This window comes from Nothobranchius furzeri, chromosome 15 (genome assembly GCF_043380555.1).
Source record: "Nothobranchius furzeri strain GRZ-AD chromosome 15, NfurGRZ-RIMD1, whole genome shotgun sequence".
Lineage (NCBI taxonomy): Eukaryota > Metazoa > Chordata > Actinopteri > Cyprinodontiformes > Nothobranchiidae > Nothobranchius > Nothobranchius furzeri.
Genome location: NC_091755.1, coordinates 55,171,236 through 55,195,792, shown reverse-complemented (window position 1 = coordinate 55,195,792; position 24,557 = coordinate 55,171,236). Strand labels below are relative to the sequence as shown.

At 45.5% G+C, this 24,557-nt stretch overlaps 1 protein-coding gene across 2 annotated transcripts; it reads right to left on the bottom strand.

The window, feature by feature from the left end:
• Window positions 1-1,153: 1,153 nt before the first annotated feature.
• Window positions 1,154-23,865, bottom strand: col2a1a (collagen, type II, alpha 1a). Of its 2 annotated transcripts, XM_015968357.3 has the most exons (53): window positions 23,632-23,865; window positions 21,828-22,034; window positions 20,966-20,982; window positions 20,856-20,888; window positions 20,207-20,239; window positions 20,050-20,103; window positions 19,829-19,930; window positions 19,407-19,484; window positions 18,931-18,975; window positions 18,759-18,812; window positions 18,585-18,638; window positions 18,015-18,068; window positions 17,830-17,883; window positions 17,676-17,729; window positions 17,520-17,564; window positions 17,351-17,404; window positions 17,173-17,217; window positions 16,998-17,051; window positions 16,425-16,568; window positions 16,230-16,328; window positions 16,077-16,130; window positions 15,879-15,986; window positions 15,727-15,780; window positions 15,556-15,654; window positions 15,402-15,455; window positions 15,058-15,156; window positions 14,906-14,959; window positions 14,763-14,816; window positions 14,633-14,686; window positions 14,190-14,243; window positions 13,833-13,877; window positions 13,292-13,390; window positions 13,049-13,156; window positions 12,867-12,920; window positions 12,728-12,781; window positions 12,554-12,607; window positions 12,193-12,246; window positions 12,009-12,116; window positions 11,820-11,873; window positions 6,561-6,614; window positions 6,294-6,455; window positions 6,066-6,173; window positions 5,743-5,850; window positions 5,589-5,642; window positions 3,554-3,661; window positions 3,415-3,468; window positions 3,201-3,308; window positions 3,075-3,128; window positions 2,500-2,607; window positions 2,132-2,420; window positions 1,737-1,924; window positions 1,404-1,637; window positions 1,154-1,315 (listed from the first exon to the last, which is right to left on the bottom strand). In XM_015968357.3, the coding sequence occupies exons 1-53, from the start codon at window positions 23,723-23,725 to the stop codon at window positions 1,169-1,171; spliced, it is 4,464 nt and encodes a 1,487-aa protein (XP_015823843.3). In that variant the 5' UTR covers window positions 23,726-23,865; the 3' UTR covers window positions 1,154-1,168. The 2 variants fall into 2 exon arrangements, with proteins under 2 accessions (XP_015823843.3, XP_015823844.3); XM_015968358.3 differs by lacking the exon at window positions 21,828-22,034.
• Window positions 23,866-24,557: the final 692 nt, after the last annotated feature.

The window sequence follows — 24,557 nt, the reverse complement described above, 5'->3', positions numbered from 1 at the left end:
GCCCTCACACACATAGAGACAACCCACACTGTTTTTTTTTTTCATGAGCGACTGTCCTCAGAGTCCCACGTTCAGCTGTGGGGGTCCAGAGGAGGCCTCCAGGTGGCCCCTGTTCCACCTCCTCCAGGGTGGAGTGTGAGTGTGTGGTGTGAGGCTAGTGGGAATCGAGGAGGGGTGAAAGGGTTTGGGGGGACTTCTAGCACCTTTTGAACAAAGAGCAAGTCAAAACAAAGATGGCTGTTCACCCTCAGATAAAGGTCGTGCTTTGCTCAGATTTCAACACTTGTTTTTCACCGTGAGGTAGCTTTAAACACTCTGGACATGAGGAAATAAATTTCCCTCAAACTTTTTGTTATTTTGTTTTAATGAGAGCAGGGCTTTTTTCTGATGGGCAGTTAAAGGGTTACGGGACATGAAGGCACACGTCCCAGATGTCACCTCGCTTCGCAAAAAGCAAAGTAAGACACTCGTACACAAATTATGTCGAAATTATATAGAAAACCATCTGTTTGTGTATAAACACAGACTTTTACAACACTAGAACCAAATATTTATAATACACAGTGACGGTTTTGCTGCCCCTGCTCATGGTGGAGCACCTGGTTGGATCTACCTACTGGTCTGATTCAGAACTGTCGCATCAGGAGGGGGGTAGGACTGGGACAGAGGCTGTGCAGCTGTAGTGGAAATAGGTGGTGGTGGTGGTGGTGGTGGGGGGGGGGGGGGGGGGGGGGGGTCCATGTATTACATACAAGAGTGAACCAGTCCTACATCAACTCTGCCCGCTCAGGTTAGACAATAAATAAGTGACATCAAGTCATGTTTCTGTCCTCCATAACGCGTTTGCGTGGTCCCTCCTCCTCCTGGCTCAGACTCATGCCTGTCAGCGGTTGGGCCGTGGGAAACATGACTGGATCTCAGACAGGGGGCTGATACAGAATGCAGGTGTGGTGTACAGATATTGCCGGTGCCCTTCAGTGCTCACATCCAGGAAGTACAACTTGGAGAGCACTTCGTTGTGAGAGAAAACACATCATTTTTTTTCTTTTTTAGAATTCCCAGTCTTCTTTATTGTGGAAATGTGTGTGATGTTTCATGGTTGAGTTTATATTATGTTTATTTCTTGTGTTTTTTTTTTTTTGGAGGGGGGTAATTGTGATTTTCCACTTTACAAGAAGCAGACGGCGCCTACATCCACTCCAAACTCCTGGTCTGCTCCTCCGACGTCCATTGGAGCAATGTCTACTATCGGCAGACGGGAGGTTTTTTCTGTTTTGTACTCAAAGACAGTCTTGCCCCACCGGCCAGTATGGCTCTGTTGGTCGACAGGACACAAATGTGTAACTACAGTTTTATAATACAAAGAGAAAATCAATCACTACTAAATAGTACTTTACACCCACCTGGCATCCATCTTCCATTACGCCGTAAGTAAAGCGACTGTTGCCCTCTGGACGGATCTCCACGTTGTTGGATCCCTGTAGCAGCAAAGCCTTCTTCAGGTTTCCTGTGGCCTGGTCCATGTAGGCGATGCTGTTTTTGCAGTGATAAGTGAGGGTCTGAGATGCTTCAGTGGACAAAAGCCTCAGGAAGTTCAGCTGGATGGTGGCAGCAGGGCCATCCTGAGCGTAGCTGAACTGTGGACAAGAGAAGCAAACGAGAGGAGGTGGCAACTTCAGCTCTTCCAAACCACTTGACACGCAGGAGCAACGGGAATGGTGCATTCATGCGCTTACGTGGAATCCTCCTCTCATGCTCTCGCCAAACCAGACGTGTTTGCGGTCGTTGCTGCTGCTGGTCCACCAGTTCTTCTTTGGTACTTTGGCAATGCTTGGATAGACGCAGGTCTCTCCAGTCTCCATGTTACAGAAGACTTTGATGGCATCAGCTGTGCTGCCGATATTGGGATCGACCCAGTAATCGCCTGGAGAGGTTAATAAGATGAGAGGTGGATTTCTCAGACGAGTTTGGTAAAGAGTCGGCATTAGATGGAGAAGAGTGTCAGACCTTTAGCGCTATTTCAAAAGAATTTCAGTAAAAAGGATTTTCATTCATGTGCTGGTATACAACACTTTCTTTTCATACATCTGTAGTGAAACCTGTCAGACCCAGATGTTACTGCTTATCTCACCGCTCTTCCAGTCTGGGTGGCACAGCATGAGGTCTCTGCAAGTGCGAGCAGGGTTCTTCTGGGATCCATCAGGGCTGCGCAGGTTCTCAATCTGACTGTTGAGGGACTTGAGTGTGGCATCAACCTCAACATCGTGCTGCCTCGCGGAGCTGGATGCCTCATCAGCCCTCATGTACCTGAGAGGATCAGGAGACTTCTCGGTCTGACCCAGGCCAGCAAAAGCAGAGATGTCAATGCCTGGGCCTGGTGGACCGGGAGGGCCAGGTGGTCCGGCATTTCCAGGAGGACCCTGGAAATAATACAAATGAAAAGAATGAGATATGGCTGGTAAACGCACATGCTGATGAGGGTTGTTTAGTTTTACACACAGCAGGACCAGCTTCTCCAGAACGTCCGCGAGGTCCAGGAGGTCCAATGGGACCAGGTTGTCCATTGGATCCATCTTTTCCAGCAATTCCAACTGGTCCAGGGGGTCCCTACAGAAACAGAAGGGTTTAAATGTGTGCTCTGATCTGATCGATCGGGTGGTCTGGACAAGAAGAACATCTGAAACCTTCATTTAAATGCACCACCTTCCCTCCATCAGCTTCAAAAGTTCATTTCTGACTTTCAACTCTGTCTATCCTTATGTAAACTGCTTTGTCAATCTAGTTTAGACAGTAAAAGCTATTTTCTCTCTCAGCAGTGGATAGGCGCGCGTGTGTGTGTGTGTGTGCTCCCAATCCTCTGCCTGCCACTTTTCCTCAGAAACAGTGAATGCAAAACATCTTTGCAGCCCATCTGATCTCAGTGGGGGATAATAAAAACATGTTTGCATCTTCATCTTGTGATTGGAGACGTACTGAGAGGCTAACCTGTGCACTTTTTACCATCACGTATCCTGAAAGTTCAAAGTTTCAGAACAGGACTTTTAAAAAGGATCCATCATTCTCAGTGTCTTTACCTTGGCGCCATTTGGTCCAGCAGGTCCAGCAGCTCCAGCGTCTCCAGGAGAACCCTGTCAGGGCGAGGACAAGCATTAAGAGACGGGGAGCACAGACAAAAGGGATTTTGTTGTTAGGTCACTTACCGGGGGCCCAGGAAGACCCTGCAGACCTGTGAAGCCACGGTGACCCTTCTGCCCCCTCTCTCCAGTCTCACCAGCCTCTCCTTTGTCTCCTCTTGGTCCTTGTGGTCCCTGGAGTAGTATGATCACTTATTAATGTTCACTTGTAGAACTTCAATGTACTTCTGTCAAATTATAAACTACTAATGTCGTCTCAGTCATGGATGAAAATACTCACAGCCATTCCTCTTGCACCAGCCAGTCCTGGAGGTCCTGCAGGTCCTTGAGCACCCTTAAGAAAGACATGATTGACATAATTACTTTTACGTCAATACCAATCATCTGACTGTGGTCCTATTAAAAGGGGGGATTCTTACCGCCTCTCCTCTGTCTCCCTGCTTTCCAAGAGGTCCAACAGGTCCAGGAGAACCAGGTGCACCAGGAGCTCCAGGGGCGCCAGCAGGACCGGTGTTCCCTCTTTCTCCCTACAGGAAAACAAAAGGTGGAGATGCAAGGGCGTCAGCTTGTTTCCAGAATTGCTGGGGACAATAACCATACACTTGAGTGGGGTTTAAAAATTGCTGGGGACAATAAAGTAGGCTAGCACAGGGGTCGGCGGCTCTGGAGCCGCATGCGGCTCTTCCATCCATCTGATGCGGCTCTGTGTTTGTAAAATAATGAATGGATATTTAAATAAAATGCTTTATATTTTACTGCATTAATTTTACATCTGTATGCCAATTCTAAATGTAAAGATTGTCTGCGTAAACCTGAACAGGTCCAACCCGGTCTTACTGTGAGACCGGGTTGACGCGTCACGCTTGTGCGTAATCATATAGGCACTTTATGAGCTGAAGACGATGTGAGATTCTGGGATTCTCCTCAGACGGCTCCTGGATGTGTCGCCACATTGGAGACGGGAACAAGCGCTATTCAGCCAAAGTTTCATCATCAGGGAACATTTTCTAAGTGACAAGTCTCTCTGAGAGACCGGGTTTGGAAAACACTCGCTTCAGTGGGAGGAACCTTCCCACATGCGCTCTGGGTGGCTCTGGGGTTAATCAAGTTTAATTGTTTCTCTTTGCAACAATCTTCACAAGAAGGCAAAACAGTTAAACGGCAGGTTACATATATTTCCATTTGACTGTTTATTTTGACAGATGAACTCAAGGATGTTGCTTGGTTTGAAAGAATTACCCCCACGAACACTGATGCACATGGATGAGCTGACATTTTAATCGTTAACGCACATCGCGGAGGTAAAAGATTCCCATCAGAACATCAGAGCTTTATACTGGACACTGTGTTCAGCGCGGCTCGGAGCGCCCACGGTGGACAGTGAGCTGAAGATCTGAGGGGTTCGCAGCGCAGCGCAGAACCATGGTGCATGCAATGATTTCCTCCCACTGAAGCGGTCTGGAAACCCGGTCTCTCTGAGGGATGTGTCACTTGGAAAAATGTTCTTTTTATGAAATTATGAAACTGGCTGAACAGCGCTTGTTCCCGTCTCTAATATGGAGACGCATGATGCGTAGAGACATTTGATCACGCACAAAGTTCGTGTGGAGCAGAAGCGGTCGGGCCACGGCAGGTGAAATGTTCCTAGCCTACATGAAGGGAAACTGTTTAATTGTAACATTAATATGTTACTGGACACGCTGGTCTGGTTGGTTAGACCAGTGTTTGAAGTGGAAAACACACACACACACACACACACACACACCAATTAAAATATATGCTGATAGCATGGACTAGAAGACAGGTGATGGTTTACGTATTTAAATGATGATCAGGCTGCTGTAAAATGTAATCTCCATCCACATCCAGACAGAATCATCCTCTATTCTGTCTCTATTTGCTCTGCTCTTGGGCTGATCAGCTGATGGTGCGCCTAACTAGCGGCTGATGCACATTTTACGCATTTGGAGAGGTGGGCTGGATGCTGTGCGTTTACTGGAAGATGGTTAACGCACGGGTGTAGACTACATATTAATGACAAATGAATGAAAATTAAATTGTGAGTTTTTACTTCATATTTTATAAATAAAAATGACGGGGGAAAACATTTATGACGTCTTTTTAAACTAAATTTTCTAGCGCGACCTGCCTGCTTCACTTAAGTCACTGCTTATTAAGGTCCGTCCAGAATTACTGTGGGAAACGGGTAATAATGGCTCTTTGATGGGAATAGGTTGCCGACCCCTGGATAAGATCTGAGCTGGTAAAACAAAAATCCTCATCAGCAGGCGTTTTTGAAAGTGGGGGGGACACAGCTGCCAATCACAAATTTTGCCGGGGACATGTCCCCGGCGTCCCCGGTTAAAATGACGCTCAGACAAGATTTGTTTTTGCTACAACCTGAAAAAATTAAAAAGTAAGTTTGAGGCTTATTGTAAAGCTGGAGTCTCCCACCTTGACTCCAACAGCACCATCTCTACCAGGAGGTCCATCAGATCCAGGAGTACCCTGAGATACGGGAACATCATTTTCATGGTTTGATGTCAGCTCTAACATTTGCAGTTTTAGAAATATGGCTGTTTGGTTGTTACTGTCGCCCTTCTCTGACCTCTCTGCCTGTTTCTCCTGCAGGTCCAGTTAGTCCAGGAGGACCAACAGGGCCAGGAGGTCCACGGTCACCAGCAGAACCAGATGCTCCCTGCTTACCAGGCTCACCCTAAACACAGAAGAAACCATTGAAAAGCTGGTTTGGTATAGAAGCCAAATAATGAGTAGAACACAGCAGACGCTAGTCCCGTCTAACTAAGGTACGTCTGCAGATCTAAAACACAACTTCAACGTTTAAAATATGTTTTTAAGCTAATTTATGATGAAACAGTGAGTGTTGAAGCTAAACAGAGTCAACAATTATTTGTAGACAAAAGTAGTTACAGAAGGTCCAGGGAGGCCAGGGAAGCCTCTCTCTCCACGCTGACCAGGCAAACCAACAATACCACGAGATCCTGCCAGACCCTGGGGACCTGAAGGCCCATCGGGACCCTACAGAGGGAGACAGAGGGGAATCATCTAGTTGAGCCATGCGGATCTAAAATGACTAAAATGTGTTACTTCCTGTAAAAATGTGTAATAAATTATGTTCAGCAAAATGATCAAACTCACTGGAGGTCCATCTTCTCCAGGTTCTCCCTTCTCCCCTGAAGGGCCAGGAGGACCACGAAGTCCAGCATCTCCTGGTCTTCCTGCAGGACCAGGATCTCCACGAACACCCTTTGGTCCATCTTTACCAGCAGGGCCACTAGGACCAGCAGAACCAGGGTTACCCTGTCATGGAAAGAGAGGGTCATCATCATGGCTACAAGACTAAAAAATAAAAATTGTCTAAATGTAGTTACAGTTCCCAAGTTGTCACATGGGGGAAATCCTTACATTAGGACCAGGAGGTCCAACTCTGCCAGCAGCACCAGGGAATCCTGTGGCACCCTACCAAAGGAATACAGAGAGTAAATACAGAGAGTAAATACAGAGAGTAAATGTGTTTCCACACTTGTTGGTGATAAATGTTAGAAAACATTTAGTTTGTTCTGGTTTTTGTTGCTGTGTTCATGATCGAACTGAATTTAGGGGAAACCAGGATAAAAACAGTCATGTGTTATCTGTCAGTGGAGATGCAAGCAGCTTTTGAAATGTAGAAACAAACATCAGTGCAAAGTGACCGGCTTCACACATAAAAGCAGAGTTACAGCGACGGATACCCTGGAGGGGCCTGAAATTCACATTGTAGGTGCATTCCCACTGAGAGGGGCAGCTGATAAAAACTAGGAAAACACAAGGTATGATATTTAAAGAATTTATTTGTATTGCACTCATTAATCTAAATTAGTAGCACCTGTCTGAGCTTGTTAAAGACACCTGTCCACGCCAACTATGGCCATGGGCAAGACCAAAGAGCTGTCATAAAACACCAGAGACCCAATCGTGGACCTCCACAAGGCTGGACAGGACTACGGGGCAACTGCCAAGCAGCTTGGTGAAAATAGATCAACTGCTGGAACAACTGAAAATGAAAGAGGCTAAAGACAACTGTGAGTCGTCCTCGGACAAAGGCTCCATGCAAGAGCCTTGTGGGGTATCACTGATTATAAGAAAGGTGAGGAATCAACCCAGAACTACATGGGAGAAGCTGGTCAACGAGACAAAGAGAGCTCAGACCACAGGTTCAAAGGTTACTGTTGGTAGAAGACTGCTCCATCTTGATTTAAAATCATGCATTGTGTGGAAAGTTCCCCTGCTCAAGTCATCACATGTCCAGGCCCGTCTGAAGTTTGCCAGTGACCATCTGGATGATCCAGAGGAGGCATGGGAGAAAGTCGTGTGGTCAGATGAGAACAGAATAGAACTTTTTTGTCTAAACTCCACTCGCTGTATTTGGAGGAAACAAAGAAGGATGAGTTGCATCCCCAAAACACCATCCCTACTGTGGTAAATGGTCAATGGCCTTTGATATAGCGCCTTCTAGAGTCATGGAACTCCTCAAGGCGCTTTACAACACAATCAGTCATTCACCCACTCACACACACATTCACACACTGGTGGGGATGAGCTACGATGTAGCCACAGCTGTCCTGGGGCGCACTGACAGAGGCGAGGCTGCCGAGCACTGGCACCACCGGTCCCTCCGACCACCACCAGCAGGCAACGTGGGTTAAGTGTCTTGCCCAAGGACACAACGACAGCGACAGACTGAGCGGGGCTCGAACCTGCAACCTTCCAATTACGGGGCGAGCACTTAACTCCTGTGCCACCGTCGCCCCTGTGAAGCATGGAGGTGGAAACTTCATGTTTTCAGAGTGCTTTTCTGCAAAGGGGACAGAATGGCTGCACTGTTTTAAGGAGAGGATGAATGGGATCATGTATTGTGAGATTTTGAGCAACAACCTTCTTCCCTAGTCAAGAGCATTGAAGATGGGTCGTGGCTGGTTCTTCCAACATGACAATGACCTGAAGCACGACCAGGATAACCAAGGAGTGGCTGCATAAAATGCATATCAAGGTCCTGGAGGGGCCTAGCCAGTCTCCAGATCCAAATCCAATAGAAAATCATTGGAGGGAGCCGTACCTCTGTGCTGCTCAGTGTCAGCCCCCAAACCAGATCTAGAGGAGACCTGTGTGGAGGAGTGGGCCAAAATCCCTGTTGCAGTGCAAACCTGGTCAAGAACTACAGGAAACCTTTGACCTCTTTAATCACAAAGGCTTCTGTACCAAATATTAACACTGAATCTCTCAGGTGTTCAAATACTTAAGTGCAGCAGTACAATACAAATAAATTGTTTATAAATCATACAATATTGTGATTATCATCCTGACCTTGTTCCTCAGACACAGATGTTATTTATCAGCTGTCTTCCACACAGGCACCTTTGGTACGTCAGGAGAACTGAAGTTTTAATGTTTCTCTCTGTGCGGGCGTCCGTGTTACCAAATAATGCTTTCAGACTTTACAACAAAGGACATCCATCCATAGATACGGGCTGTTAGGTCCCTGTATGACCGGTGTCAGAGCTTGGTCCGCATTGCCGGCAGTAAGTCGGGCTCGTTCCCAGTGAGAGTTGGACTCCGCCAAGGCTGCCCTTTGTCACCGATTCTGTTCATAACCTTTATGGACAGGATTTCTAGGCGCAGCCAAGGTGTGGAGGGCATCCATTTTGGTGGCCTGAGGATCAGGTCTCTGCTTTTTGCAGATGATGTGGTGCTGTTGGCTTCATCAGAACATGATCTTCAGCTTTCGCTGGAGCGGTTCGCTAGCCGAGTGTGAAGCAGCTGGGATGAGAATCAGCTCCTCTAAATCTGAGACCATGGTCTTGATTCGGAAAAGGGTAGAATGCCTTCTCCGGGTCAGGGATGAGGTCCTGCCCCAAGTGGAGGAGTTTAAGCATCTCGGGGTCTTGTTCACGAGTGAGGGAAAACTGGAGCAAGAGATGGATGGGCGGATTGGTGCTGCATCTGCAGTGATGCGGGCGTTGTATCGGTCTGTCGTGGTGAAGAGAGAGCTGAGTCAGAAGGCAAAGCTCTCGATTTACTGGTCGATCTACGTTCCTACCCTCACCTATGGTCACGAGCTTTGAGTAGTGACCGAGAGAACGAGATTGCGGATACAAGCGGCCGAAATGAGTTTTCTCCAAAGAGTGTCTGGACTCTCCCTTAGAGATAGGGTGAGAACCTCGGTCATCCTGGAGGAGCTCGGTGTAGACCTGCTGCTCCTCCACATCGAGAGGAGCCAGTTGAGGTGGCTCAGGCATCTGGTCAGGATGCCTCCTGGACGCCTCCCTGGTGAGGTTTTCTGGGCACGTCCAACCAGGAGGAAACCTAAAGGTAGACCCAGGACACGGTGGAGGGACTATGTCTCTCACCTGGCCAGGGAACGCCTTGGGATTCCCCTGGAGGAGCTGGCCCAAGTGGCTGGGGAGAAGGAAGTCTGGGTCTCTCGCCTTAGGCCTGATTTATGCTTCTCCGTCTGCGTCAGTGCAGAGACACGCAACGCCATTATCCGTCCTTGCGTAGGGCTCCAGCAGGCATGCAAGTACGTACGGAGTCGAGCCCACTTTTTTAAACATCCGTCGAACGAGACAGATTACGCAAGCTTGTGATTGGTCAGGACGCCGCTGTTGTTTACAGCGCCGCCATTGCAAAGAGAGCCGAGAATAACTAGCAGCAGACACGGAGAAGCTTGAAGAATACCTCGCGAAAAAATTCTAAAAATATGAACGTTTAATTCTCCCGTGACTGGAGGAGTGAAAAGATGTGCAGCAAGCGTTTTATTTGTGGACGGAAATGACAGGAAACATGGGTTTAGAGGTGGGGAGCGCATGAAGAGGTGGGAGAATGAGAGACAAATATGTCCGTGTAAAAAAGTCTCTTATGTACACAAAAAACACAATATAAACACTATCTTGGACCGATATATGACAGGATACCACAGAACAGCGCTACGCCCTCTGTTGTCCTGCCGGGCAATTGCTTTGCAACACTCCCCAGGAGACGGAGAAGTATGACAGCAAAACGCTTCCGTCAATCCGTACGTGTCTGTCCCTTGGGGAGCTGACGGAGAAGCATAAACCAGGCTCAAGGCTACTGCCCCCGCAACCTGACTCCGGATAAGTGGATGAAAATGGATGGATGGATGAAAGTGCGTCTCTGAGCGATGCCATATTAGATGCCATGTTTCCTTCTATGGGATTTACTGATTTGTCACAAACGGTTATAAAACTTTCACCATTCATTAACGTTGTTTTTAACATTTATCTCTTCACTAGTTGCTGATGATGAAAGGGAGTCTGATGTGCTTGTTATTTTGCTGAAGTTTGCACTCCCCGGGGCTTTTTGACCCTAATGGGCATCTGTAACAAAGTCTTACTCCAACACAAAACTACTGCTTTCTTGCAACAATTTAGGCATCTACTGCCCCCTATCGCCAGGAAAAATACACACTGTCTCTTTAAATGTTCCACATAAAAAGTCAACAGACCCTTATGTTGCTGCAAAGTGTAATTTGTTTAGAAGTACTTTCTACCACTTTAGGCCAAAATGAGCCTTGTTGTTAACATCTTTGATCCTTTACATGCTGCTGGTGATGGTAACAGCATAAACATCATATTACAGATGCTCCTTATTTAGCTTTAAAGCTGACTGGAAATGTGCAAATCTATAAGGCGAAGGTGGGGGCCATATTTGTTTTTCTCCTTTATACCTAAAAATGTCTTAGTTTTCTTTACAATAAGGGTCCTTTTATAAACATTACTTTGTGCATTGTGGAGCAATAATAAACAAAGGGGTTCCTTTATTACCATTATTGTTAACTATTCCTTAAGGTTAAGACAATAGGCCATGGGAGGTGGGGGTGGTCTGCTTAGTAACACAACATGGCTAAGCAGTTGTTAATACTTTAATAGTTTATTAACACTTAATAATGCACTATGTAACATTAGTAAAGGGATCCTTGTTGTAAAGTGTTACTGTAATAATGACAGAATAAATAGTTTTAAAGTATTTTTGTGGATATTTTGTTGACTTCATTTTCATGTTGGCAACTTTCACGTTCTGCAGCGTTGCCACCCTGCCCAGGCCCTTTGAGCCTCCTTTCCCCTCCGTGTAAAGTTTTCTAGATCCGCCACTGAATGGAAACGATAAAGCACTAAAACAATTCGTCATGTTGTTCTGATGCTGGCTCAGATACATCCAGGTGAAACAGAAAAATTAGATTAATGTGCAAAAGTCAATTTTTATTCTGTAGTCTATGAGATAGACTCATTTCATGCAAACTAGATGCTATTTGTGACAATCATGGCTTACAACTCATGAAAACCCCACATTCAAAATCTTAGACAATTATAATATTGTGAAAAGGTTCAACGTTCAAGGCTCAAAGTGCTACACTCTAATCAGCTAATTCATCCTAAACACCTGCAAAGAGTTCCTGAGCCTTTAGATGGTCTCTCAGTCTAAGTTAATTTACTGAAACAAACTGACTTTTGCTGCATATTCTAGTTTTTTGAGTGTCACTTGTAAACTGTTCTGTATACGCAGTCGTTGGTCTGAAATCAGTTAAGAGATGAAACCAGTCATTGATGACACAATTTATCATTTATAGATCAATGTTTGCTCTGAATGTGGTGCAGAGAAGTTACTCACAGGAGCTCCCTGAGCACCGCGTGCTCCCTTAGGTCCAGATACGCCAGTAGGTCCCTAAAAAGAACAAGCCATTATGTTCTTGTCACATTTCACACATTTTAAAGTACGGTTATGAAAGCCTGTGCCACTGAAGTTTAAAATGGACACGGAACATAGTTTCAGGCTTCTATTTTTAGACTAAATACACACCACAGGTCCAGGAGCTCCAGATGGTCCTTGGGGTCCAGAAGAACCAGCTTCTCCTTTCTGTCCAGGCTCACCAAGCTCTCCCTTGGCACCAGGCTGACCATCTGCACCCTAAACATTATTCACAGCAGTGTTATTAGCAAAATGTCAACATATAGGTTTTTGTTGAACACACTCGAAAACTTACAGGAGGTCCAGCAAAGCCAGCAGGCCCAGGAGGACCAATCTCACCACGGTCACCCTGCAGGAGCCCAGAAGAAACAGTGGGTCAAGGCAAATGTGCATGGGGTGAGAAGCTGTTTCACATTATAAGTATTGAATCATTTTCATTTTTATTAAGGAAATCCGGAATTTCATTGGCTTTGGTGACAAAATATCAGAAGAATCTTTTAAATTTAGAGAGTAATAACTGAAAATATAGGATGTCAATTAATGTGGGACTTGGTACTGATTTAGGCTCTTCCAGATTCTCATCAGTTTCCATAAAAACTGGAACTATAATCTGGAGGTTTCAGTAGGTGATTAGCACCAGCATGTTATGTACTTACAGGAGCACCACGAACACCAGGAGCACCATTAGGCCCAGTAGGTCCGGTTTCACCCTACATAGAAGAGAAACTGCTTGAAAAACCCAATAAATGTTCTGATCTTCATAAGATGCTTAGATGAAGCCAGATTATGGTTTGTTCCTTCATCAGTTCAAGCAGCACTGTCGTACTTACCTTGGCACCGTTGGGCCCCGATGGGCCAGGAGGACCAATTGGACCAGTCAGACCCTGAAACAAGAAGATCATGGATGAAAACAAAGATCAAGGAGAAAAAGGTAACAAACAAAAAGTTTCTTTTAAATTTGGAACTGACCCTTGAACCATCCTTTCCAGGAGCGCCTTCAGGTCCCTTCTGCCCGTTGTCCCCCTGTTGGACAAAAATAATGAAACTATTTATTTTCTTTTCATTTTGCACTGAAGTAGAACTTCACACGTCTGCAGCTAGAGGCGACACATTTGATTTGTGATGCCATATTTAAAACCTCTCTAACTTACCCTGTCTCCCTTGGCTCCTGAGATTCCACTGGCTCCTCTCTCCCCAGGCATACCCTGCAGACCTGGAGGTCCCTGAGATCCAGGAGCACCAGCAGGTCCAATTGCTCCCTGATGAAAACCCAAATTATAAAATATTGTCAAGTTTTCTCAGGAAGAAATTATCCTGAATAAGAGAGTGCCTGTTTTTGCCTGACTGACAACAACCCAGATGCTGTTGTTGTCATTTGTAAGTCCCATACTGACCTTGGGTCCATCAGATCCAGGTGTTCCAGGAAGTCCACGAGGTCCCTGAAGACCCTGAGGCCCAGCACCACCTCTCTCACCGGGGAAACCACGCTCACCCTGTTAAGAAGATGATAAATGGTAAATAACCTCTATTTGATATCTGATAGTCCTTGAACCCCCCAAGGCACTTTACAACACAATCAGTCATTCACCCATTCACACACACATTCACACACACATTCACATGCTGGTGGTGAGGAGCTACGATGTAGTCACAGCTGCCCTGGGGCACACTGACAGAGGCGAGGCTGCCGAGCACTGGCGCCACCGGTCCCTCCGACCACCACCAGCAGGCAACGTGGGTTAATTGTCTTGCCCAAGGACACATCAGCAGAATTCTCTACCAAGAGCCGGGATCGATCCTACAACCCTTCGATTGCTGGATGACCCGCTCTACCTCCTGAGCTACTGCTCAGAAGAGGATCAACAGCAGGAACGCCAAAGTCCAAACAACGGCTACCTTTAGGTAACAGAGAAGATTAAAGATAGGGGAACTCACCCTGGGTCCAGCAGCACCAGGAGCTCCACCCTCTCCAGGAACACCCTGCAGAAGTCATCACAGATCACAGCTGTTACTCCATACAACAGACAGCTGATCCATGACTACGAAAGGTCTGAGTGAAAGCTACAACATCAGGTTTGGAAATGGATCACAAAGCTAGTTCTGAGGTAAAGCTTGTAGAAACTAGGATGGATGGGTGTGATCAGCATCAGCACCGGGCTGAAGAACTATAACGGTATACAAATACCCACAATGCTTTTGGCCTGGTCTACTTCTCTAAAGCTTAAGAGAAACATTCTTGGTTCTGTGCTTCCTGTAGAACATCACTGAGGTTTAGACAAGATGGAATCTCACCTGGTCTCCTGGTTTTCCAGCTTCTCCTGGAGATCCGGTTGGTCCAGGCAGACCCTGTCATATTGGGACACACAGGTTTTGTATTTGTCCAGAAATCTGATTCTGATGCAGCTCTGTTAAGAACACATTGATGCCCAAAGACACATTTGATTCTACTTTAAAACATCTCATTGTAGCTGAAAGGGGTTAATGTGTAGTCATGTTTTATAGATCCTGAATTTGGGGTCAGGACCTCAGAGATACACCAAGGTGAAGGCAAATACAGATAATTACCTGTGACATGTTTAGTCGTCACTATTCAAAATGGATCAAATTGTTTCGGATTAAAAATATCAACAAGGCTCTTGAAGTTTTAATTTTCGGGGTCACCAGGTTCCTTTTGTGGCCCCTAAGCTGCAGAGTTATAAACGGACGTTGAGAGGTTTTACAGGCACTAAACTCACCTGGAAGCCAGGAGGTCCGGGCTGTCCTTGCTCTCCTCTCTCTCCAGCAAGGCCCTAAATTCGATAAATGCAGACACACATGATGAGTCGTCAGTTTAACTGTAAGATGGCTTCAACATTTAAAACTCACAGCAGGTCCAGGAGGTCCAGAAGGTCCCGTCTCACCATCCTTTCCAGGCAGTCCCTGTTCAGAGAGGAAATGTGAAATTCTGAATCAGTTTTTTTTTAAGATTTGAGAAGAGAGTGAAGAGTTTGTGTTGAAGATGGACTTACTCTTAGACCTTGACGTCCCACAAGACCCTTCTCTCCTGGTTTTCCAGGCTCTCCCTGTTGCACAGAGTTTGATTTCAACATAGGAGTGTAAACTCAAGAACAGCAGAGCCACCCGTGCTTCCACAAACCCATCCAGACTTTAAGACACTCACGTTGGCTCCCTTTGGTCCCGGGAATCCCATCACTCCAGGCTGTCCTCGAGCTCCCTGAGGACCAGGTGGACCAGGACGGCCGTCCTCGCCAGGAGCTCCCTGTAAAGGAAAAGGAAGTTAAAAATGTCTGCTGCAGGCTGATTGGAGGTTTTGTGGCTGAGGGTCACATGAACTGTTTCCAATGCAGCGTTTAATATTCAGATGACAAACACTCGGAGCTCTACTGGTCATTTTTTTCATTTCTATTTCATTTATTTTAAGTTTGGATTTCTTCAACTTTTACTCATTTGAGGGTTTGACGTATTTTTGGCGTTGAGAAATGTAATAAATATCATTTTACTTACACCGGGTCCAACTTTGCCTTGAGGACCAGCGTCTCCCGGACGACCAGTCAGACCCTGTGAAATGAGTCAGCATCTTTTAAGAAGCAGGATGGATGTTGATGACTAACTTAAGGTCATTCTGAAATCACATTCAACAGGACAAACAATAACTGACTCTGGCTCCAGGAAGGCCCGACTCTCCTGTGCGCCCAGGGTCTCCAGTAGCACCTTTAGGCCCCACTGCACCAGGGACACCACGCTCACCAGGAGCACCCTAAAGGGGGAAGGTTCAAACACGTTTTAGCTGCAGAAACTCTCAGGAACTCTCAGCTGAAGCAGGACCGACCTTAACTCCTGCCAGACCATCCTGACCAGGGAAACCACGGTTACCAGGAGCTCCCTGTAAGGAATCACAAAAATGACAGAAAAAGACAGTGAGTGTGTGAGCCATGTCCTTTTAATTAATACTAAAATGCTGTCCAAGTCTCTGCTGCTTACTCTCTCTCCTGGAGGTCCATTTGGTCCAGCAGCTCCTGGTTCTCCTCTTGCTCCTCTCTTTCCTTCTTCTCCAGCAGGGCCAGGAGGGCCCAGAGGACCAGCAGGGCCCTACAAATAGGTTTTTTTTTTTTTAACAAATCTCCTCACAGTAACAAGAGTCATTTGGTGTTTATTGGAACTAAGTTTATGTCAACTTACCAGCTCTCCCTTTGGCCCAGATTCACCTTTGAGTCCAGGAAGACCAGGGTCTCCCTAAAAATGGGAAAATACAGACAGAGAAAACAGTTAAAGGTCACAAAATGTGCAAAAGGAATGATTTTCAGAGTTTTAGATCTTCTTAAACCGGCTTACAGACTGTCCTTTTGGCCCCAGAGGTCCAGTTGATCCTTGTGGTCCAGGTGGTCCTCGGGGACCTGGGAATCCTGGAGCACCAGCAATACCAGGAGCACCCTTCACGGAGAAAGATGAGCAAAAAGCAAAACTAAATGTTGTAAAGAAACAAGTGGTGGATAATAACTGATGATCTTAGTAAACTAGAGGACTTACAGCTGATCCTTTGGCTCCAGGAATACCATCGGTACCCGGGTTACCCCCTGCTCCAGCCGGACCAGGAGATCCTGGAGTACCAGCTTCTCCACGAGGTCCCTGCTGCCCTTCAGCTCCACGAGAACCAGTGGGACCAGCTTCTCCCTGGAACAGCACACAGTAGCTAGCATTTATATGCAGTACATTTTCATTGATTCATAAATATCTGCTGATGATTGCAGATTTTGAACAATTATGACAAACTGATGAATGTTTATTAATATTTAACAGGTTTTTCCGACAATCCATTTACTGAACCCGCTTGTCCATGCTGGGACACATGGGGGGTGGGGTGGGGCGGATGCCTATCTCCAGCGATCGACGGGCTACACCCTGGACAGGTGGCCAGTCCATCACAGGGCAATCAACAGGTTTTTCTTTTCAGGTTTTATGACAAGTAAATCCGATGTTTGCCTGAGTTTTACATATTTATTTTTAAGAAACCCAATGATAGGAAAAGTTTTGATGAAGTAATCATTAGTGGAAGTTTGATGCAGACCAATGTTTCTCAAAGATGATGTGATCTGGACAGACCTTAGCACCTGGAGATCCTGGGAAACCTGGACCTCCAGCAGGACCAGTTGGACCCTACACACAAAACAAATAAAAACAAACGATTTGACTTCATATTTTATCATCACCGCTGTATTGATGACACACTGAGGGGTGTAAAATAAAGATTCAGGTGTGAAGAAATGATGACACGTACAGGTGGACCAGCAGGACCGGGCAAGCCATCGTTACCACGGGCACCCTGACGAGGACAAACACAAGATCAGCGCTGTGCATCAAAATAAAAATGAAAAACTATTTGAAACAGTTGAAAAAAGACAAAAATAACAAATCAGACACATGTCTGCTTTCAGCATGAACAGAAGATTGCTCACTGCAGCTCCAGTGGCTCCAGGACGTCCCCTCTCACCAGGCAGACCACGAGGACCCTAAAAGACAAGAAGACATCAGGGTGTTTTATCTAAAACTGTTTTTTCTTATCACCAACAAACACACCGCCTAGATGAAACACAACTCAGATCAGATGAAGCAGAAGCCACTCACCATTGGTCCAGGGGAACCATTCTCTCCAGCTGTTCCAGACTCTCCCTGATAAATGAGACAATCAGAGGCTGAAAAGCTAATAAAGATTAAAATTCCACTTTTTATTTTTATTTTTATTTTTTCTTAAATCAAACAGATGTTATCAGGTGACTTTACTTTGGCTCCTGCAGCACCAGTCTCTCCCTTGGCTCCATCCAGACCAGGATGACCCTACAACAACACATAACATCAGGACAGCATCAGAAGCTGTGATGATTATCTCTGGCTTCCTTTCCAATGTCCAGCTTCCTGTCCAGGTTTTAACACTCACTCTGTGTCCTTTGATTCCAGGAAGTCCAGGAGTTCCCGGGAATCCACGAGCTCCCTGGAAAAACAGATTTGATCTTTTATTCAATCATTTTGGCTTTAAATCCTGAAATGATGTGTTGTGAAAAAAAAAAATAAAAAAAAAAAAAATAAATAAAGAAAAACACTGGATGGTTGGTAATTCGTCACCTGAGGCCCTGCAGCTCCACGCTCACCAGCTTTACCAGCTTTACCAGGTTCACCCTAAAAACAAATTATGTCACAATCAGAAGATATGGCTGCTATGCGTGTTCCCACTGCTGCATCACTGATGGTGAAGTTAGGGGACAAACAGCTCCCTCTGGTGGTTTAAATATGCTATAGTAAGAAAATAAATCAATAAAAAGGTGCAAAAAGGATGAACTGAGATTAGCTTGAAGTAAAGTTTTGCACTGGAATGTTGTTTTTGTTTAACTAGAATGTTCAGCTCAATTCAACTCAAGTTTATTTATAAAGCGCCTAATCACGACAAGTCATCTCAAGGCACTTCACATAGTAAACATTACAATACAGGTCAGTTCATTAAGCCAATCAGAAAAAAGTTTCCTATATAAGGAACCCAGCAAATAAGCAAGCATTTAGCGACAGTGGAGAGGAAAACTCGTTTAACAGGAAGAAACCTCCAGAAAATGTTAATTTACTTATTAAACATGAGGTTTGGTTCTGATTTTGATTTAGTTCTCATGATTTAGTGAAGATGCAGAAAGAGTAAAGACTTACATCACTTCCTGGTTTTCCAGAAGGTCCAGGTGGTCCACGAGGTCCCATTGGTCCCTGTCAAAAAGCAATGGAAAATCAAATATGTACAGTAGTTGTCACTGTAAAACACAACAGGTATGGCTGACTGATTTCTGCTAAATTCAAATGCATTATGGGATTGATGTTTATACGCACAGCTGGACCGGGCTCTCCGGTCTCTCCAGGGGAACCTTGGAAACCCTGTGGTCCCTGTTGGAGCAAAGGATGGAGGAAGATAACAGGTATGTAAATAATCTCTTCTGTGTTCTAACTTTAACTGTTTGATCATTGATGTGTGATGAGTTTGTGGTGAAGTAAAGGAACTTACAGGAGCTCCAGAAGGTCCAGGGGGACCGCGGGGACCCATCGGACCCTGCAGGGAAACAACACACATCATCAACCTAGTTTTAGTTTTTCATAGATTTATTTTGTGTGTGTGTGTGTGCGTCGGGGGTGGGGGTGGGGGTGGGGGTGTGTGTGTGTGTGTGTGTGTGTGTGGGGGGGGGGGGGGGGGGCTCTGATCAACCAGTGCAACATATACAATATGTTATATGTCACTCTATTTGGCAAAAAAGAAAGTAAAATCTGTTTCTAAGGTCCTAAAGATATAATAATGCAAATATTTTTGTGGGCTGATCAGAGAGAAATACATTTCTGTAGAACCGGGGGTGGGGTGGGGGTGGGAGGGGGGTTAGTGGCAGGCGTATTTTCATCATGTCATTTGTCAGTGATCAGAACTGGATCCAGATAATCTGTCGTAGTTGCAGACGGCGATCGCTTACAGAAAATGTTCGACCATCTTACCATTGGTCCCTGCATCACTCCCATCTGAGCACCTCCAGCCTTCTCGTCAAAACCTCCAGCCATCTGAGCAGCAAAGTTCTGTGGACGCAGAATCAGTCTCCACTTACAGGGTTTCCTTCTGTTTTCATGACTCACAGTCAACATGGACTCAGGTGCACGTGAAGTATCTGCACCTGCTGAACCATCACGCTCCTCCTGCTGGAGCACCTGCTAGTCTGTTCTCCTAACTCATCATCGTTTGTGTTGAACATCTTTTATTATCACTTACATTCTTCTTTTTTGTTCAGAATTAGAAATAGGAAATGGAAAGACACAGACACGGATAGAGATGAACTGTCATCAATCTAGACAATTTGAAACTGATTTGATGAATCTTTGGCGTTTTCTTTCTAGGATCTTTGGTTTTGTGTCCTCAGACTTACGCCTCCAAGTCCCGGTGGCCCAGGTGGTCCAGCTGGGCCGGGGGGTCCAGGGTTTCCAGGTGTGCCAGGTTCACCGTCTCTTCCTTGAGGTCCAGGATTTCCCTTGGGAGAAGAAGACAGGAGGTGAATTTATGAGCAGATCAAAACAGATTTCAGGTCATTAATAGAGACTGATTTAGAGCGACTCGTTCATGTGGACATGAAGGACGTGTGTCCCATACCTTATCACCTTTAGAACCGACTTCTCCTCGTGGTCCCTGCTCACCTGGGGGGCCCTGCAACAACAAACATCACAAGTAAAACCATATTAACAGTAAATGTCATTTGTTAAGTATTTATGTTTTAATCAGTCAGCTAAGAAACAAAAGCTGTGTTTACCATTGGGCCTGGAGGTCCTTTAGGTCCTACGACCTGCAAACACACCAGGTCACAGTTTAGTCTCCTGTTCTTTAATCATCAATGAGTCTTTAATAAAATCTTAATTTCAACTCATTTTTCTGTTCAGGGACATTCCAGCTTGGTAGGAGGTGGACAAACTCAAACCCCACAACTAAACCTGACAAGGATTGCATTTGACAAGATGCTCGTTTTTCTCTGAAAACCATCGCCTCCTTTTGACCTTTAGTCCAGATGCCTTTCCTTCCACCCGACATGAACTTGCAGCTAACTGACTGAGGCGATCAAAAGGGGATTTGATTGGGTTCATTGTGTTCCTGGAATGCAGGAACTAATTTAATGAGACATTACATTTGGTCTCACAAGAGTGAAAACGCTTCTTGGAGCTAAAAAGTTGAACCTTCAGAACAAAGTAGGACAATAAATGAGAACTGAGTCGTTGAAAATGCAAAATAATCATCTGGGGAAAGGTGAGAACATTCTATACACATGAGTGTCGAACAAGAAAGAAACAAAATTATTTTTCATTCGTGTTTTTTTTCAGTTGTTTTTAAAAACACCTGAAACTCTGATTCACCTGAGTGAAGAGCGAGCCGCGTAATTGTTATTTTGTGGTGATGATGATACTTACATCTGCTATTTCTCCTGGCTCTCCTTTCTGGCCCTGGTTGATAAAACAATTTGGTTAAATCTTGAGTTAAATCTAACGGAAATAGAAAAGTTGTGTCATCACCACCTCACCTTAACACTGAGGGTCTCTGATGGGGGAGAGGTTTGGATGAAGGGAGATAGAAAACAGAAAAACTGGATTATAAAGGGAAACATTTTGATCTGGTCTGATGTTCTTAGGAAAAAGACACCTGAACTGTGCTCTAAGGATGCTAAAGAGATCAGACACCAACCCCATCCAGATGATTCATTAATGATGCCAGAAGCAGCAAAAGCAAGCAGGAGCAAAGAGATGAAATTTTCTTTCTGATATGATGCAAAATGTCTAAATGATCTCCAATTAAATCACTGAGATGAGCTCATACACACCCATAAAGGGTCTTTTGGTGTCTCTTTAATTTTTCTAAGTGTCATTTTCTTTTGTGGCTAAGGGTGAACAAAACCGAGGATGGTTTCTGTCACTCCTACAGTGTCTGGCTGTGCGACTGCATCACACTGAAACTCCACCATAATGGAGAACCATCAGCTTTGACTGAGCTCATCTCAAATTTATAGTCGTAACAGAAATATTCAGAAAGCCATTGAGGAAGTGCCTAAATCTGTAGAAAGCTGCAGAGTGAGTCGCATTAATCGTGACTGAGTCTATAGACAGTCTCCATCTGTGATGTTCAGATGGAGAATAGATGGGCACACCCCAGGATCCCACACTTTTAATAGAAGTGTTTCAATCCTGGTCATGTTGCTCATCTTGTTTCCATAAACATCAAGTAAAAGGTCACTTTGGAAAAGGGAACATCTACACAAGACAATATGATTACATTTGAATCCAAACAGGTTTAATTTGGTCTGATCACACATGGTTCCCATTTCAAAAGCCAAGGTGGAAGCTAAGAGAGTAATTTATTTATAGTCGTGGGAATAAATAAATTACAACCCATGGGGGCACTGGCATCAGCAGGGCAGATGGGGCAACACTCTCCGGTTGGGATGACAGGGTTGGAGCACTCTTTGATCTCCTCGCAGAAAATCTCATCGCACAGAACTGCTCCGCTGTCACACACACAGATTCGACACGGCTCTGGCTTCCACACATCCTTATCATTATACTGCTGGGCATCCTGGGTGCAGCCACCTGCCACCTCTGTGGTGACCAGCAGGGGGCAGGAGGCAGATGGATGGGGATTGGGTTGGGTAGAGGAGGGGGGTGGGGGTGGAGTTACAGGTGAGATGAGCGAGCGGAGGACAAAGTTAGAGAAGTTCATAAAGATTGAGGTGTTTGCAGAGCAGATTTAGTTGAAATTAGAAAAAGGAAGTGACAATTAGGGGCATGTGAAAGGTCGGGGGGGGGGGGGGGTGGATGAGAAAAGGGAGGGGTAACATGAGTCAGGGAGGGGTTAATGATCACAAGGGTGGGGAGTAGAGGGAAGCAGAAAAAGGTCATCTAACATCAAACAAAACAATGCATTAAAGTTTTTTTTAACATTTGGAAAATAATAAAACACAAGTCATCTCTGAACTTTGCTTTTGATGCTGATGAAAAACATCCTGGTTTCACCACAAAACTTCAAATGGGTCAGTGTAAAACACACCTGAGTGCAGCTAGAACTCATGAGACTGGCTGTAAGGTGAATCGGGTTATTATAAACCCCCGGCCGTGTCACTGTGTGTGTGTGTGTGTGTGTAAAGTCTGAGACGAGGCATTTCACAGAGCTGGCTGAGTGTGTTTAAGCTGCAGAGCTGCTCTGCTGCTCGTATGAATGGACCTCTCTCACTGGGACACTGTGCCCAATTGACAAGCGGGTGCTGTAAATAAACAGAGGGTCCTTCTTAAACGGGATCTCATGGGTGTGTGGAGTGCCAGAACAAACACATCTGAGAAGTAAGAAAGGATGATTTATTGAAGGAATACGGTACTTTTTATATTATTGTGTTTCCTTTGAAATCTATCTTGATACAAAGCAGACGGTTTGGCTGCTTGCAAATAAACTTTAAGATGAACACGCTGCTAGAAGTTAGAAAATGCCGGAAACACAAAGTTAGAGAAGTAAGACCCCAACTTGCTATTACACCTGATGCCAGTCATCTGTTGACCCCTGCTGTGAACCCCGTCCATCGTCCCGCTCCCTTCCTGCTCCCCTTTGAGCTTCCATGGGGTTAAAAACTGCCTGACCCCAGTGCCTCTTTAAAACACACACACACACACACACACACACACACACACACACACACACACACACACACACACACACACACACACACACACACACACACACACACACACACACACACACACACACACACACACACACACACACACACACACACACACACACATTTGCACCAGCCAGTCCTTGGGACTGAGGGAACATTATATTTCAGACACTTGTCATTGGACAGGTGTCTCAGTGGCACCAAACAGGAGAAGCTGAGCAGTGTGTCTCAGGTGAGAACAAACCTGATTCTCCATCCCACACAGATGTACCTTTACCTTCCCTACAGAGAGAAAAGCACAGGTTCTCTTGACGAGGCATAAAAACGTTGTTTGACCGACCGCTCCTTTAGAAACGACGTGCTGCACCTGATCGTCTGACTACCCTCAGTCCCTTATAAATATCACAACATATTCAGAAAACCGGTTAAAATGTTAAAGTCTCCAAAAAATATTGTGATTTTGATCAAGTTTTCCAAGAAATGGTTAAAATGAAAAGTATAAATAAGTACACAGCAGTGGAACTTACGGTCGTCCTCCTCCTGACATCTGACCACAGATAGTAAAACAACTAGGGATGCTACAAGTAGCAGAACAGTCCTTGAGTCCACACAGCTGAACATGTCTAAATATTAGACATGCAGGAGCTTGGGCGAGAAACGACGGGATGCTGAAGACCAGGCTTTCAGTCAGGTGCTGTGGCAGGTATGTGATCCCAGGGTCTTACAGCACCATGCAGTCAAATCCTCCAAAAACTAAGTGGAATCCAACGCGGGGCCCCAGCTGGCACTCTGAACCCAGCTTGTCAGGGCAAGCACCGCGGTTTTATGTCCACTGAGCTTTGTATGGATCTTGGTATATTCCAAAAAAGCCAGTCCTTCCCCCAGACCCCCTGTCAGGCTGTAACCTGAACCTGCTGTCCCACCCCTCCTAATCTAGCAGCATCTACTCCAACTGGGATGTTATTTTTTTTAACCGAAGCCCTCCTTCCTCCCCTGACCTGCCTGGCCTGGCCAAGAGACGCACCTTCACTTCTACGTTAGAACAGCAGCAGAGCACAGCTCCTGCTTGGACTCAGCTACATGCCATCTGACCACACGAGAGCTGGATTGTGTTCCGCTCTCTTTGGGATTATGGATTAATCTCTGAACTTTAAGGTTGGTCTAATTAGCAGCCACATCACATTCTCATTCCAGTAAACTCAAGTCTGCTCAGGGGAAAAACTTTTACGATGAAGTGATGAGAACCCCCCCCCCCCCCCCCCCCCCCCCCAACCCCAATTCTTAAGTGATTGATTATAAACTTTATACAGACATAGAGAGTTATAACTCTCATACAGAATCTTAGTTACACTATTGGGTGTGCTGCTGGGATTTTATGAATGTAATTTTTACAAATGAAATCTTTGCAACTTCACAGACAAAATATTGGGGACCCCCTCGGGGGGTCCCGGAC